The 15,255-nt window shown below is 40.7% G+C and overlaps 1 protein-coding gene across 2 annotated transcripts in view; it reads right to left on the bottom strand.

Annotated features, from left to right (window-relative positions):
* Positions 1-15,255, bottom strand: part of LOC137369368 (ephrin type-A receptor 5-like) — a 389,228-nt gene that overhangs the window by 366,705 nt on the left and 7,268 nt on the right. For both annotated transcript variants that reach the window (XM_068030470.1, XM_068030471.1), the window contains exon 2: positions 9,973-10,037. In XM_068030470.1, coding sequence (XP_067886571.1) covers positions 9,973-10,037 — 65 coding nt within the window. The remainder of the gene's footprint in view (positions 1-9,972; positions 10,038-15,255) is intronic.

The following is a 15,255-nucleotide window of genomic DNA, read 5'->3' as shown; positions in this document are numbered from 1 at the left end:
TACACGCTTTTTCTTTTTAGCCATTTTGGATGAGTTCCCCAGGCCTCAGGAAATCCATCAGGTAAAAGGAGGCAAGTAGGGCCAGATCCATAAAGTAAATGCCATTATAGCATTGCCTGTGGGCCAGGAGGAACAAAATTAATAGGCACTTGGGCAAATGCGTGTTAATGAGGGAAAGCCAGCATGGATTTCAGAAGGGCAAATCGTGTTTAACTAACTGGCTGGGGTTTTTTGATGACATAAGAGGGAAGGTTGATCAGAGCAATGCTGTTGATGTGGTGTACATGGACTTCCAAAAAGCATTTGTTAAAGTGGCACACAACAGACTTGTGAGCAAAGTTATAGCTCATGGAATAAAAGGGACAGTAGCAACATGGTTAGAAAATTGGCTGAGTAACAGGAAACACAGAGTAGCAGTTAATGGATCTTTTTCATTTGTAGTGGAGTTCCCCAAGGGTGAGCATTCGAACCCTTACAATTCCTGATATATATTAATGACGTAGACCTTAGTGTACAGGGTGCAATGTTAAAATTAGCAAATGATATGAAATTTGGAAATATTGTGAACTGCGAGGAGGATATTGTAGCACTTCAAAAGGGCATAGACAAGTTGGTGGAATGGGCAGACAAGTGGCAGATGAAATTTAATGCAGAAAAGTGTGAAGTGATTCATTTTGGTAGGAAGAATGACACGACAATATAAAAAAAGGGTGCAATTCTAAAGGGGGTGCAGGAACAGAGGGACCTGGGTGTATATGTGCATGAATCATTGAAGGTGGCAGGACAGGTTGAGAGAGTGGTTAATAAAGCATACAGTATCCTGGGCTTTATTAATAGGGGTATAGAGTACAAGAGCAAGGATGTTAGGTTAAACTTGTATAAGACACAAGTTCGGCCTCAGCTGGAGTATTGTGTCCAGCTCTGGGCGCTGCACTTAAGGAAAGATGTGAAGGCATTGGAGACAGGACAAAGAAGGTTCATGAGAATGGTTCCAGGGATGAGGAACTTCAGTTACAAGGTTAGATTGGAGAAGTTGGGACTGTTTTCTTTGAAGAAGAGAAGGCTGAAAGGTGATTAGATAGAGATATTCAAAATCATGAGGGGTCTCGACAGGGTAGATAGGGAGAAACTGGTCCCATTGGTTGAGGGATTGAGAACAAGAGAGCACAGATTTAAGTTAATTGGCAAAAGAAGCAATGGTAACATGAGGAAAAACTTTTTTACGCAGCGAGTGGTTAAGATCTGGAATGCACTGCCTGAGAGTATGGTGGAGGCAGGTTCAATCAAGGCATTCAAGAGAGAATTGGATTGTTATCTGAAAAGGAAGAATGTGCAAGGCTATGGGGAGAAGGCTGAGGAGTGGCACTAGGTAAACTGCTCTTTAGGAGAGCCAGCGCAGACCCAACAGGCCAAATGGCCTCCTTCTGTGCTGTAACAATTCTGTGATTCGGAGTGTTTTCCCCTCCACCTCAACAATTTAACCTGCTTCCCTCCGTGAGTTTGCCAAATGCCCTCATGATCTTTTCCATCCCCCCATGATTTCCCCCACTTCTATGCTGTCTTCACTCCCCATGATCACTCCTCCCAACCACGAATCCCCGAACCATGATCTCTCCCCAGCCACAATCCACCCCAACTACAATCTCTCTCTCCTCACCTGATCATGATCTCTCCTTCTGGACCATAGTTTTTTCCACCTGACCAAGATCTCTCCTCCCAAACATGATTCACCCCCACCCCTGATCATGATCTCTCCCCCAGGAAAATGATTTCTCCCTGACCAAGATCTCTACCCCAAACCTCAAGCTTCCAAAACATAATCTGCACTCCCTCCAACCATGAGATCCCTGATCACAATCTCCGCCCCGTGACCATGATCCCTCCCTGTGCCCACGATCCCTCCCTGTGACCACAGTCTCTCCCACTGCGACAACAATCCCTGCCCCGGACTTACGATCCCTCCCCCAGACGACGATTCCTCCCCAGAACAACGATCCCTCTCCCGGGACGATGATCCCTCTCCCAGGAAAACGATCCCTCCCCTGTGACAACAACCCCTCCCCCAGACAACGATCCCTTCCTCCTGACGACAATCCCTCCCCCTGACGACGATCCCTCCCCCAGATGACGATCCCTCCCCTGGGATGACGATCCCTCCCCTGGGATGACGATCCCTCCCCTGGGATGACGATCCCTCCCCTGGGATGACGATCTCTCCCCTAGGATGACGATCTCTCCCCTAGGATGACAATCCCTCTCTGTGACCACGATCATTCCCCCGTGACCTCAAACACTCCCCCGAGTCCACTGTGTCTGCCCATGGTCTCAAACACTCCACCGTGGTGGCCACGCTGTCTTCACCCGACCATGATGTCTGTCCCCCTGACCACAATGTCTGCGCCATGGCCTCGAATGCTGCCCATGGCCTTGATCTCTTCCCCCCAACTGCAATCTCTTTTCCTAACCACGATCAGACCCCGACTAGGATTCCCCCATCTTCACAATCTCTCCCTTCCCTCCCCACCTGCTCCCCATTCCGCAGCTGTGGCTTTGTGCTCGCTGGCTTTAGAGTGCGAAACTTTGAGAAAAAAGTTGAAATCTGTCCCACAATTAATTTCTGCAGGACTTCCAAGAAACACGTACTTCCACATTTTCTGTTCAGAACTCCTTTCATCCCCGCCTCCCTGTCCCCCACCCTGGCTTCCCCACTAATATTGGGGCCTATTATTCTGGGACAAAGAGCACTCTCAAGGAAAAATATTTGCCCCCTTTTAATGTGGAGGGATCACAAAAGAGTATTGGGAATCTCCATTCTTTGCCCCTTGCCATTAGTGTACCAATGTAAACCCACAACATTGGGGCTCTAAAATCACAAAACAGCCATCCCAGTGGCACAAATAGCAGCTTCCATTGTCAACATCTCATCATGAAAACCAGAACCTTGGACATACTCTTCAAATCAGAACTAAGATGATTAAATGTGAATTAAAGAAAAAAAAATGCTTGATGCACCGGGTTGTAGGTATATGGAATACTCTGCCCCAGAGGACCATGGAGTCAAATTGACGTCTATGACAGGGACATGGATCATTACTTGACGAGTAAGAATATAAGGGATTATGGAGAAGGAACAAGAAACTGGGATTAAGAAGATAGAGCTAAAATTGCACACCAGGTGCAATATAGTGAATGACTTACTCTCATTCTTCCATTCAATTGCACAGATCACTATTTTTGGTGTTGAATAGCAAACCAAGAAAGTGTGATGGAAGTGGCCAAGGAAGTGAGCAGCAGGCGTGTGGTCCCTCGAACCTGGATACAGTGCCCCAAGAGGTTCAAGAAACTCAGGAGGGGAAAGGTGAGTGGCAAAACACATCCAGGTGCCAAGCACCACACTGAGGGCTGGATATTATTATCCTGCTGCCAAAAACGGCAGCAGATGTGCAAAACAGCAGCAGACTCACGTGAGGTTAGCGGCCGCACCACTGCAATTACGCAGCGGGCGACCATTTAGCATAATGATGGTGGACATCCTCCCCAATCACGTGGCGGCATTGGCAACACCGTTAACAACGTCTCCTGATTTTGGATTGCAGAGTTCAACTCTACCCCCCACCCCCAAACAGTATCCACTTGCGGAGGTCCCTCCTTCCCTCACATCTGCAGATTGAGCTCAGCAGCAATATCAGATGTGAAAAAAATGCCACAAGATAACAACGGATAACTTACCTAACCTTTGCAGGCACTGATGACCCTCGCCTCAGTGGCGCCAGCTTTTCAAATTCGTGAAAGTGAAGGCACGTGAGTGCCGCACGTCATACATAAGATTGTAAACGCCTGGTAGCATCTCGGTGAATTAGATACAAATTCATGCAAAACAGTTTGTAACAGATTTAAATTACAATCCCGTCGCGTCACAGTGGAGGTGTCGCCACAGAACGTCGCAGCCTCCGAGAAAATCGGAAACCAGCATTATGGTGATGGGTTCCGTAGTGGATGACTCTGTGCCGATTCTCTGGCCCCACCCGCGCCACAAAACCCACCTTCTAATGGAACATAAAGTCTAGCCCACAAGACTTTCCCAGCATTGTCCTGCACAACATTCATCAGATTGGCACACATGGCAGCTCCACCCAGTCCTCTCTCTCAAGGCACCTCCTCACATCCCTATCTAAACAGCCAATACTGACACCCACCCTCATCTCTGTGCCAACTCACATCCATGCCTCACAGTCACAAATGTTGTCATTCCCTCCTCGCCACACAATCCATTTCTCAGGCTCACAACTCTCTGCTTTCTCAATGCTGTTTCAAATTACAAATTTTCTGTTGCCTATTCCTTTCTACTTTATACAGTTTTCTGACCCCTATTCCATTAAAGAAAATACATGGACTGTGCCATAACAGTTTGTTACAACCTCTTCATCTTATATTATGACACCCAAATTACCAACAGACAAAGGAGGTAATGCTTGCTTAAAAGCAGTGCATTTAACATTATCTGTTCTCGATTATATATAGATTGTTGTATTGCAAGGCCTAATTTGAGAACAACATCATGTTTTTCTTTCTGAAGTATAGGTGAATATTCAAGGAAGTCAGCTGGGAATGGAAGTTATGCACTACTACCAGTTAAATGCTCCTGGCTCTTATATAATGAGGAAACAATGATGAGAAAATTACAGGCAAATCATAATTGATCTTGTTTGGATTTCATCAAAATTGTTCTCCCAAGAGGGCTGGTTCTGGGAAACAATAAACCACTGCAAGATTTTTTTCTTGTCTCTCCAGAAATCATGCTGACAGATGGCAGTTGATCATTTTTTTTGTCTTCCGTAAAATCCATTATATATTGGAAGATATGCAAACCTTATTTCAGCAATTTGATTTGTATCTGACCTCGTCTGTAAGTGAATTTACTTGGAAATCTCTCTTAAGTTCAAGCATCCAAGTTCAGATCAAGTTGGATTTAAATTGCTAGGTTGTTAAAACATTGTTTTAACAAAGGTTACCTTGGCAAAACTTTGTATCAAGTCGGCAGAATGGCTATAGGAAGTGTAAAATTGCCTCTGACATGACGTACTGAAGTGTAAAATCATCTGTAGCAAAGAAGAACTATGTTTCATTTGGAAAGCCTGTGTTTGAATTCAATGCACATTGGTGAGATGAAGCTACTGCTAGTTGCAAGCATGAAACAAACTTAACCAGTCTTTTCTTATTTCCTGGTGGTGCTCATTCACATGACAAAATTAGCCACAGTTTGAAACAATTTTCACTGAGAAAGGCCAGTAAGAATGGCTGGTGAAGGAAACAGTTGTAGACACGAGTTGGTTGGAAATGAATTGTCATGGGCAGGTTGCTGAAGGAACAAGTAAAGAAAGCAGGAAAAGGAGGAGTAATCCAGCATTAGAGGAATGTAAGGTATCTAGGTGTTTCACTCATGCACAAGAGTAACAAAGACAACTTTAATTTAAAATGTACATGTACAGCTGGAGGAGATTGCTCATATAGGATGAGAAAGACCAAGGAGGGCTTTGCAGCAAAGACAAGGACCTTAAAGTCAATACAGTGGGCACAAGGAACTGGGGAGCTTAGTGAGAAGGGGACTGATAGAAATGCAGGAGAGGGTGTGGTGCCTTAGAGTTTTCAATAAGTTGGAATTTGTGCAGGGTGAAAAATGGGAGGGTGTGGAGAAAGTTCAAGTCAAGTCGAAAGGTGATAAAGATGGAGTAGTGTTTCAGTGGTGTTAAGAGACACGTGAAAGCAAAGATATCAGTAATCTCAAGGAACGAGAAATTAGCCTTATAAATGCATCTGAATCATAAAAAAATGTTTGAAAAGTAGATTAAAAGCTCTTCAGGTTATGTTTATTCTATTTTATATAGTGATGAATATGCCACCTATTATTCCAGAAGCTTACAGATTATTGAACTTTTCTGTTTGAATTTCCATGAGAGCTGCTCAGATTCACATTGAATGCATTTTAACATTAACTACAAGGGCTTATATTCAAGATCCAAACAAAGGTGCCCTTTTTCATTGATTTCAGCAATTTTATTTTGGGGCTATTTCTAGCTACCGTCCCATTCACATATTAGGCAAATGAAGATTTTATAAAAGAAACCTCCCGCCCACTAGCCACCCACAGCCCAACTGACTCAATTTTCGATTGGGTCTCGAAGTAAGCGACCAGTGCTCCCACCTGCTGTTTGTGGGATCCTGGGTAAAATGTACACTTCGCCCAGTGGAACTGTGCATCAAGCAGCTGAAGCAGCAGTCTTTAAAGGGACTGATGCAGAACCCTCCAAATACACTGTTTTTACCATGCCAGCAAGAGTGTTCCTGCTGTTCCTTGACCCTAAAAATCTCCTATTCTATTGGCCATCAACAAGCACTGGCACATTTCCGATCAAATTGAACAGAAACCTGATCATGAAAATGGTTCGGGCATCTCGGTAGTGGCATTAGGCAGACAGTGCCACTGTTCCACTCACCGCCATGCCCATCTGCATTATAGATGAAAATCAGCCTCGTTGTTTCTTCTAGGGTTGGAGTGTTTTTGTTGGTACCAGTTTCCAACTTGGCAATAAATGATTAACCATTAAACTAGAAGCCACTATGTGGTGTGCTAACTCTTGAACATTTTGTTTATTTAGCCAACTGAGAGTTAAATCAGAATGAGTGAGTCTTTTCACAGTCTGTCAACTGGTCATCTTGAAATTCCAGTTACTGCAACTTCATGGAGTACAAGGGAGTGTTTGAAAAATCTGCTCACCATGTCATTTACCTGCATTGCTTCATGTAACATAATGAAATAATGCAAAACAAATTGTGAAATTTAAAACTGGAATTATATTCTGAGGGCTTAACACACATAGGGCTGAATTTTACCAGCCGCTTGACGTTGGGGGTCGTGGTGGGGGGGCCTGTAAAATACCTGCGGAAGCAGCCCGCCACTACCCCTGACGCCGGTGGCAGTGAGGCCTCAGTGCAGCCCCCCTGCTGCTTGACGGCGGGACCTTCATTTACATATTTAAATTAATGAAACTGAAATGCAAATAAACTTACCTGGCTTCAGCGGCCATCCCACACCAATTTTACGGCCGCCAGCCGCACCTCGAACACATTTGGAACTCCGCTCGGAGTTCCGCGGCAAGACACGAGTGAGGAGAGGGGAGAATTGAAATTATCAGGGTGGGAGGTGGGGGAGCTGGGAAAACACTTATATTGGCTGTGAGGATGATGGGAAGGGGTTGAAGGGCAAATGTGTGAAAGTTGGGGCGAATGTTCGGGTTGGGAATAAAATAGCTTTTTTGAATATATGGCAATAAAAAACCATTGGGAGGTTTGGGAAAGGGCCTCCATTTTCTCATTATTTTTTTATAAACAAATGAAAATGAATATACCTTTAAAAATTTAAATTTTTGCCAAGGGCTTGGAGCCCTTTAAAAATGGAGCTGGCGCCATGGCGCTGGATGCCGTTGCCGGGGACGGAGCAACCATCCCCGCTATGTCATCAGGTGCGGCTGCTCTGCCCCCTTCATTTAAATGAGACCCTGTGCGAAATGTCACAGGGGCTCAGCAGTAGTGCTTCCGTGTTGGAAGGCCACCGAGTTCAAAACGCGCCACCACAATGTGCGGCGCGCTAATAAAATTAAGCCCATACTGTTCATGTGCTTTTGAGAGGCATGTGGAAACAGAGAAAAGATTTGTGCGGAGCAGCTAGGCATGCCTTATTGTTATAAATGATGCATTTCTCTCTAGCTACATCACAGTGGAAATCAAATACCCCAGTACCAGACGTAAGGGAAATGCGCTGAGTTTAATTATATTTTCCAAGCCGTTCACCACCATCTCCCAGTGATAGTGAAAGTAGAATTTGTATCAAAATTTGTACACAGGTTTGCATGTAATTTTATAAGCTAGTTTCAAAATAGACGCAATGCTGTCTTTGAAAATTACACGCTAACTTTTTTTTAATCACAAATACAATTTTTATATTATGCATAATCTGCTTCTGTTAATGTCTCGAACGATTAAATTGAATTTTGCGCTACAGTAATAGAGCCTACAGTGTAGGAATTTTCCTCTGGTGGGTTGAAAGCACTTCAATCTTTTTGATGGCCGATGAAATCAGTAAAGTATCATTATCAGATTTTTATTCTCTTGTGCAGTCTTACTGAAATGTTTTGTGTACTTACATATTTTTGGAAAAAAGGTCTATTTGATATTTGGTTCATAGCTGCGAATTCTTCATTGCCTTTCAACACCAAAGAAGCATATTTAAATACCATCTATCAATACTGGTGAGTACTTCATATTGTTAATGTTATCTGAACATTATTTACACAGTGCCTGTCTGAAATCATTTGCACTTTTCTTTTCAGCATGTTCTCAATCTTTCCACCATACAGAAGAGGTGAAGAAGTTATGGATAGAGCACCAGTATTATCATGCAAGTCAATTTGCTAGAGTCCCCTTTGAATTGTTTGATCTCAGCTTGTGCTGAATTAAATGTTACTGTCAATGGGTTAAGTTGCCAAAGGAAATAGCACTGTGCTTAAAAGGTTCAAAAAGTTTGCTCCTTTGAGAGATCTCAAACTTTCCCATTAAAAAGGATTAAAACATGACAAATAAAACAACTGAAAACAAAATATTGAATGGAATAATCATTTTGATATGCAAATTATTTGTATTTATTATTGTAAAGGTGCTTTATAATTTTAATGTGAGAATTTTCCACTTCAGAAATTTCCATTATCTGAATGCTTAAAAACAGAGATTAAACTTATACTTATGACAAAAGAAGCAATCTTCTCCAAAATTTAGATACCCTTAGATACCACATTTAATATCACTTCCCAATTATTTGAATTGTCCTGGTGCCTATTTTGTTCCACAGTTACAAGTTTTGACTGTTACGTCTCAACCATATTGCTAATACTTGCAAATAATACTTCCTCATATACTCTGATTATAATGCCCATAATACTAACAACTTGAAAAATATGTTCCAAAAATGCATTTTGATATGAAACTTCTGGTCTGCCATCCTCTGACTTCAAATAGATGTCTTCAGAACAAGCATGTTTTTTGAAGTGACGTAATTAAATGATTTAGTTGCAAGTTGAGTGTGATATTTAATACAATTAAAATAATTAGATATGTATAGTATTTATCTAATTAAATTTGTATAAATAGTCATATATTAAATTTCATATTTGTGATCAAAGCAGGTTCCATTCTACAGCAACAACTTTCATTTATATAGCATTTTTAATGTGGTAAAATGTCCCAAGGCACTTCACAGAATCATAATTAGACAATGACACTGAGCCAAAGAAGGAAACATTATTAAGACAGGTGTCCAAATGCTTGGTCAAAGAGGTAGGTTTTAAGCAGCATCTTAAAGGAGGATAGAGAGATGGAGGGCAAAGACATTTAGGGAAGGAATTCCAGATCTGAGGACCTAGACAGCTGAAGGCATGCCACCACTGGCAGGGTGAAGGAAGTGAGGGAATCACAAGAGGTCAGAGTGAGGCCATGAAGGGACTTGAACAAGAGAATGAGAATTTTAAAATCAAGGCATTGTTGGATTGGGAGCCAATGTAGGTCAGCAAGCACAAACATTGTTTAAAGGGGTCAGTACCATGTTACTTTAACATTGAGGCAACTTTCCTATTTAGCACAACCTTATCAATTGCAATGAGGCTACCTCTGTGGCTTCCATTACTTCATCTTGGGAAACAGGACATGCTGAAAGGGTTAAAACTAATTCTTTGTGTAAAAGATTTTTCTGTTTGTTTAAGTCTTGTACAAAAAACGCTAACTTACACTTACTTTTATATTACAATTCATTTTTTTTTCTTAGTTGGCAAATAATTACTCCAGGGAATTTCAGACCTTGAAACGTACCCTTCATATGTGGATTGCTAATGCAGCTTGTGACAAAGAAAGTGTTGAGAGACTTACCCCATTCTTTGGGTAGGATATCCATCCCAGGTCTCCCATTACAGCTCTGGAGTCCAGTAAATTAACTGTAAAAGCAAATAACAGAATAATCAGTGAGATTTACATTAATTCTAAGCTGCAGATAGAGCCAACTGGAGACACCATAAAAAAGAAAAAATATCTAACAGCAGGTATTCATTTTAAGGAAAAGGCAACCTAACTTGCACGCATTTTGCATGATTTTCAATGCAATGACAACTATATTTTTAATTAATATATTTTCAAGAAAATATCTTAAATAATCAAATGGAAACCTGGAACTCTCTTCCCCCGAAGTACTGTGGATGCTGGGTCAATTTAAATTTTCAAGACTGATATCAATAGATTTTTATTAAAGAAGGGCACCAAATAATGTTCCCGCTAATCTACGCATGCAAGGCTGCACAGCAGTGTGAATGGTGCTGTGCAGGCCTTGTTCTGTATTAAAAACCACACAAAAAAAAACTGAAAAGTACCACACATTGAAAAAACACGTTGTGCACAACAACAAAATTTGGCAGGGAACATTGGTACCAAAGGATATGGAGAAGAGACAAGTAAATGGAATTGAGGTACAGATCAGTATGATCCAACTGAATGGCAGAATAGGCATTGAATGGCCTACTCCTGTTCCTCTGTTTGTCATTAACGCTGGAGTATCTTAATAACATTCAGGAACAAAATATCTCTGCCCCTTCTTTTACATTTACTCTTGCTCCATTTATTTTATGCAACTTTAACAACAGCTATTCAGCACAGCTAATAAATTTGTTTTATGAGTTGCAAATATGGCCATCTTTCTCAAGAAAATGGTGTTCCTATGTAATTTTTTTTGTCAGAAAATAATTGAAATTAATAACTGAAAATAGAAAACTGATTTATCGTATAAAATTCGTACATCAGATACGTAAATAACTGCATCATGTATGAATAAGGTGCATTCAGAACTCTTTGCACTATCTTGCACCATCTGAAATGCTTCGAGGTAGCAAGGATTCACATGTCAGTTATTAGGACTTCAGCAACTGTGCATCTGTCTGATGTTGACAACAAACATCAGTGTGTGTATGAAAAGTCAAGCAACTCATCACCACCATTGCTACTGTCAAAACATTAACAGCATTACAAATGTAAGGGAGTCACATCACGCAATAGCTTTACCACAGGGATCAGAGCTCAGCTCACTTACTAGTTCATTAGGCAAAAATTATAAAATAAATTTTTCAGGCAGCTGGAGAATGTCACAAAGGTACTTTATGAAACACAAGCAATATCGCAAATAAACCTGAATAAAATATCTTAATAACAAAGTGTAGTTGGTACAATAAGTACATTTTCAATAATTAATGCTGTACTCAAGGACTAATAATTGATATTGACATTACTTCCAGAATTCACCTTTGCCTCTCTGTAAAGGTCTCTCAATGTATAATACTTCCTTTCATCAAACCACCTGCAGTACTACAATGTATGCTGCATGCTCTGGCTTACATTTTTATCGACGCTTTTTGTGCTATTTTTGGCACTTAAACTAAAAGGGAATTTTATATGCAACAGCCATGCAATGAGTGGAGGAAATTAGATTTTTGGTAAAGAATTACGACTAATCCTTGAGACACCCACACATAAAATGCTAGTATCTCGACACTTTTGTGAAAGACTGACTTTTAACAGCCCCTTATAATTCACTATCCCTCTGCTTTCCCGTCTACCTCCCTCAATAGTTGGTAGACCCTCTGTACAATGTTTCTCGAGCATTTTGCTGCATGGATGTTAATAAGTGATGACATCATCTACACACATTTAATATTAATGGTATCATATACTTTGTCACTCAAGGTCATCTATATAACCAATGAAAATTCTAAGACAAAACTCGATATTTTAATAAATATTGTAATTGTTTTCTGTTACTTTAACCTTCCTTAAAACTGTTGCATTACTGAAACACAATACTTTATAAATTTTGGTCTTCCATTTTGAGCAATTTCTTGTAATTGTTTCTCTTGCACCCTCATTAATAATTAAGAGCACATCCATATGAATATGAACAGTGCTCCTGGACATTCACACATTGCCATGAACTAGTCTTATTAGCTTCCGAAACAATAAGCATGATATTTCTCAGGAATAAAATGAAGAATGCACTCTGCAGCTCGGAGGCCCCACATGAAAGAAGTGAACCTACTGCTGCTGACTCAATGCCAAGTGGCTGTGAAATGTCAGGATGTGGATAACCCAGATAAGATTAAGATTAAAAAGAGATATTTCCGCGGAGGTTGTGCAAAACAACCTGTGTGTGGTGCAGATACAAGAGAGTATATCTGTCAGAGCTGTTTTTGACATTGGGAGATACACTTGAAAATATACATCATGTATGAGAATGGAGTATTGTTCCCACACTACTTGTCAAGCATGTAGCTATTTGACAGGACTTTCCCAGCAATTAAACACTAAACAAGTCTCCACTCTAACACAAGACAAGTCGATACTCCCAACTCCTTTTCCCTAGTTGAAAATTAATGCACAATAACAAAACTAGCTGCAGTTCCCTCTTAATATGCACAATGTTCTGTCGCACAGCACAGCACCATCTGGTGCATGCGCAACTGAAGTAACTCCAGAGTTACTGCAGAGAAGGGCATGCTTCAGCTGTTTTGCAGATTCCAAATGTTTGGCTAGAAACACGAAGATATATGTAGTTGCAAAGTTCCGGAACTGCGAATACAGAGTTTGTTTTTCTTTGTATATTCCCGATTCTTGGTCTTCAGTAGAGGCAGCCTGGCTGCTGAACACCGACTCTGTGTGGGAGCTGTGTGCGTGACGGGAACAGAGATAAAACAACCAGCATCAACATGGAAGACATGCAGTGTAGGGCATGATTCAGTGCTTCGGAAGATGCTGTAGTGCAGCTAGAATCGTCTTTTTTTTTAAATCATCATGAAGTGAAGTAAATAACGAGAATATGTTGTACATCAATTACAGTGACAGGACTGTTTGAACTGCTCACTTAAGTTACATTACAGAACAGACTCGCTGTGTATTGATGTATTCAATCTTTTATAATGTAATTACTGGAGGTCTCATGAGAACCATAAATAAATATATCTAGAAATAACATATTGGAACCATCCTCGTCAAAAAAGAAATGAACAGTATTCTTACAAAGAGCGTGCAATTTTGATCTTACAACAAATAACAACAATTAAAGTGGTCAGACAAACGAGTGTTCGTTTCGGCCACTTTCTAGTGCAAATATCTTGCTTCTTTTATTCATTCCGATTCACAACCAAAGAACACCCTTAACCCAGACAAGTCATTATTTCACAGGTGTGCCTAACAATTAATGGTACAAATTGTTTAAAACATCGAGGTGAAAGCTAAACGCAATCAATTTCACTAGCTATTTGGGACTGCAAGTGCGATCCCAAAGTTTTATACACAGATAAAATAACTGCTGACAGACATTTTAGATCTATCAGAGTCTAGAGTAATGTGAAATAAATGTAAAGGCCACTGATTTGCAAGTAAATGTAATGCCATTGTAACTTTTGATGATTATTGTTGTGGAGAGAGGAATAACATATTTTAGAAATCATGGGCAGGGTTTACTTTCAATAAATTCAATACAACCAATTACAGTTCAACTTTGTTCTCGAAGTAGAGCTGGACTATTTCAGTAATATTAACTAAGTGAGGCCTGCTCACCCTTAGGAGTCTACAAACTATACATGGGTTTTTCTTCACGTAACGCTTTTATGAAAATTATCTATGGTAATATGAGATTGTCTATTGTAATGATTTGTTCGATATTTTTAAAAGTAAATAATAAACAATGTTCCCTCAATTCCAGCCTTGAAATGATACAGTATTTCGCCAAGGATTAAAATATTCGTGGGTTCAATAAAGGTCATTTTACTTGGAGTCTTCAATCTGAAAAGTCGAATTAATAGTTCTAAATTCTGAATACTTCATCACAAGAAAGGGGCCACTAATAGCATAACTAAAAAGATTCCCTAAATATAGTACCTCGAGAAACCCAACAGTCTGCTCTCGGTTGCAAGCAGTGCAGCCACTAATTGCTCCGACCCCCATTCACACTTAAAACAAAGTACACGGCTGCAAAAGCGCCTAGACGAATGTATTCTTCCAATTCAAGGGCAGCTAAGGAACGCATCATATTGGGGTAGTGACATTCAGCACCATGAGAATGGTAGCATAAGAGTGTGTGCCCTCAATTTTCTGCATGATGAGTCCTTGATCTCAACCAACCCATCGGGAATGAAGTGATGTTCTTCCGCGGAGGAACCGACAGCAGAAACAGAATTGGATTCGGAAGCTCGGAGCAGCCTTTCCAGAGACTTAATGAAAGAACTTGCATTTATATGGCGCCTTTCACGACCTCAGGACGCCCCAAAGGCTTTACAGCCAGTGAAGTACGTTTGAAGTGTAAGTCACTGTTGTAGAAAGCACAGCAGCCAAAATGGACACGGCAAGGTCCCGCAAACAACAATGAGATGACTAGTTAATCCTTCCAACATCTGCAGCATTTTGGTTTTATATTAGACCAGTTAATCTGTTGGTTGAGTGATAAATATTTCCAAGACACTCCTCTGTTCTTCTTTGAATAATAACATGGGAACGTTTACCCCTCTCTGAGATTGCAGAGGAGGACTCAGTTTAACAATTCGTCAGAGAAATTGCACCTACGATAGTGCAGTACTCCCTTGGTACTGCACTGAAATGTCAGCCTAAATTATGTGTTCAGTTCTCTGGATTGGCACTGGAACTCTCAATCTTCTGACTCAGAGGTGAAGTGCTACAATTGAGCCAGGGCTAACTTAGGAATCTCTTCCTGTTTCCAAACCTATGATATGGAGCAGACAACTTTTCAATAGGGCATAAAATAAAAATATCTTTCATAATGTGAACACTACGTGCAATATTTAACCCTGCCATGAAAGCATTGAGATTGTTCCCAACATATTACTGTACCTCAGAGATGATGTAATCAAATAAATGGCAGCTCAAATGTCATTCCATTTGCCTTCCCTATCAAAGTGAAATATTGGCAATTAGCTGACATTAAACTTCTTTCTTGAGCCCAAGAGATACACCAGTCAAAGACACAATTGTGAGCTGCACCAGCGTCCCACTAAATAACTACACCATCCAATAGAGTGCTGAGATATATGGACCAAACATTTTCATATGAGTCTAGACAGAATTTATGCAGTCTATTTATCTGTAGGATGCATCAAAATT

Source organism: Heterodontus francisci, chromosome 4, assembly GCF_036365525.1.
Source record: "Heterodontus francisci isolate sHetFra1 chromosome 4, sHetFra1.hap1, whole genome shotgun sequence".
In the NCBI taxonomy this organism is placed as follows: Eukaryota; Metazoa; Chordata; class Chondrichthyes; order Heterodontiformes; family Heterodontidae; genus Heterodontus; species Heterodontus francisci.
The sequence above is the reverse complement of the archived record's forward strand: the minus strand, read 5'-3'. Positions and strand labels throughout refer to the sequence as shown.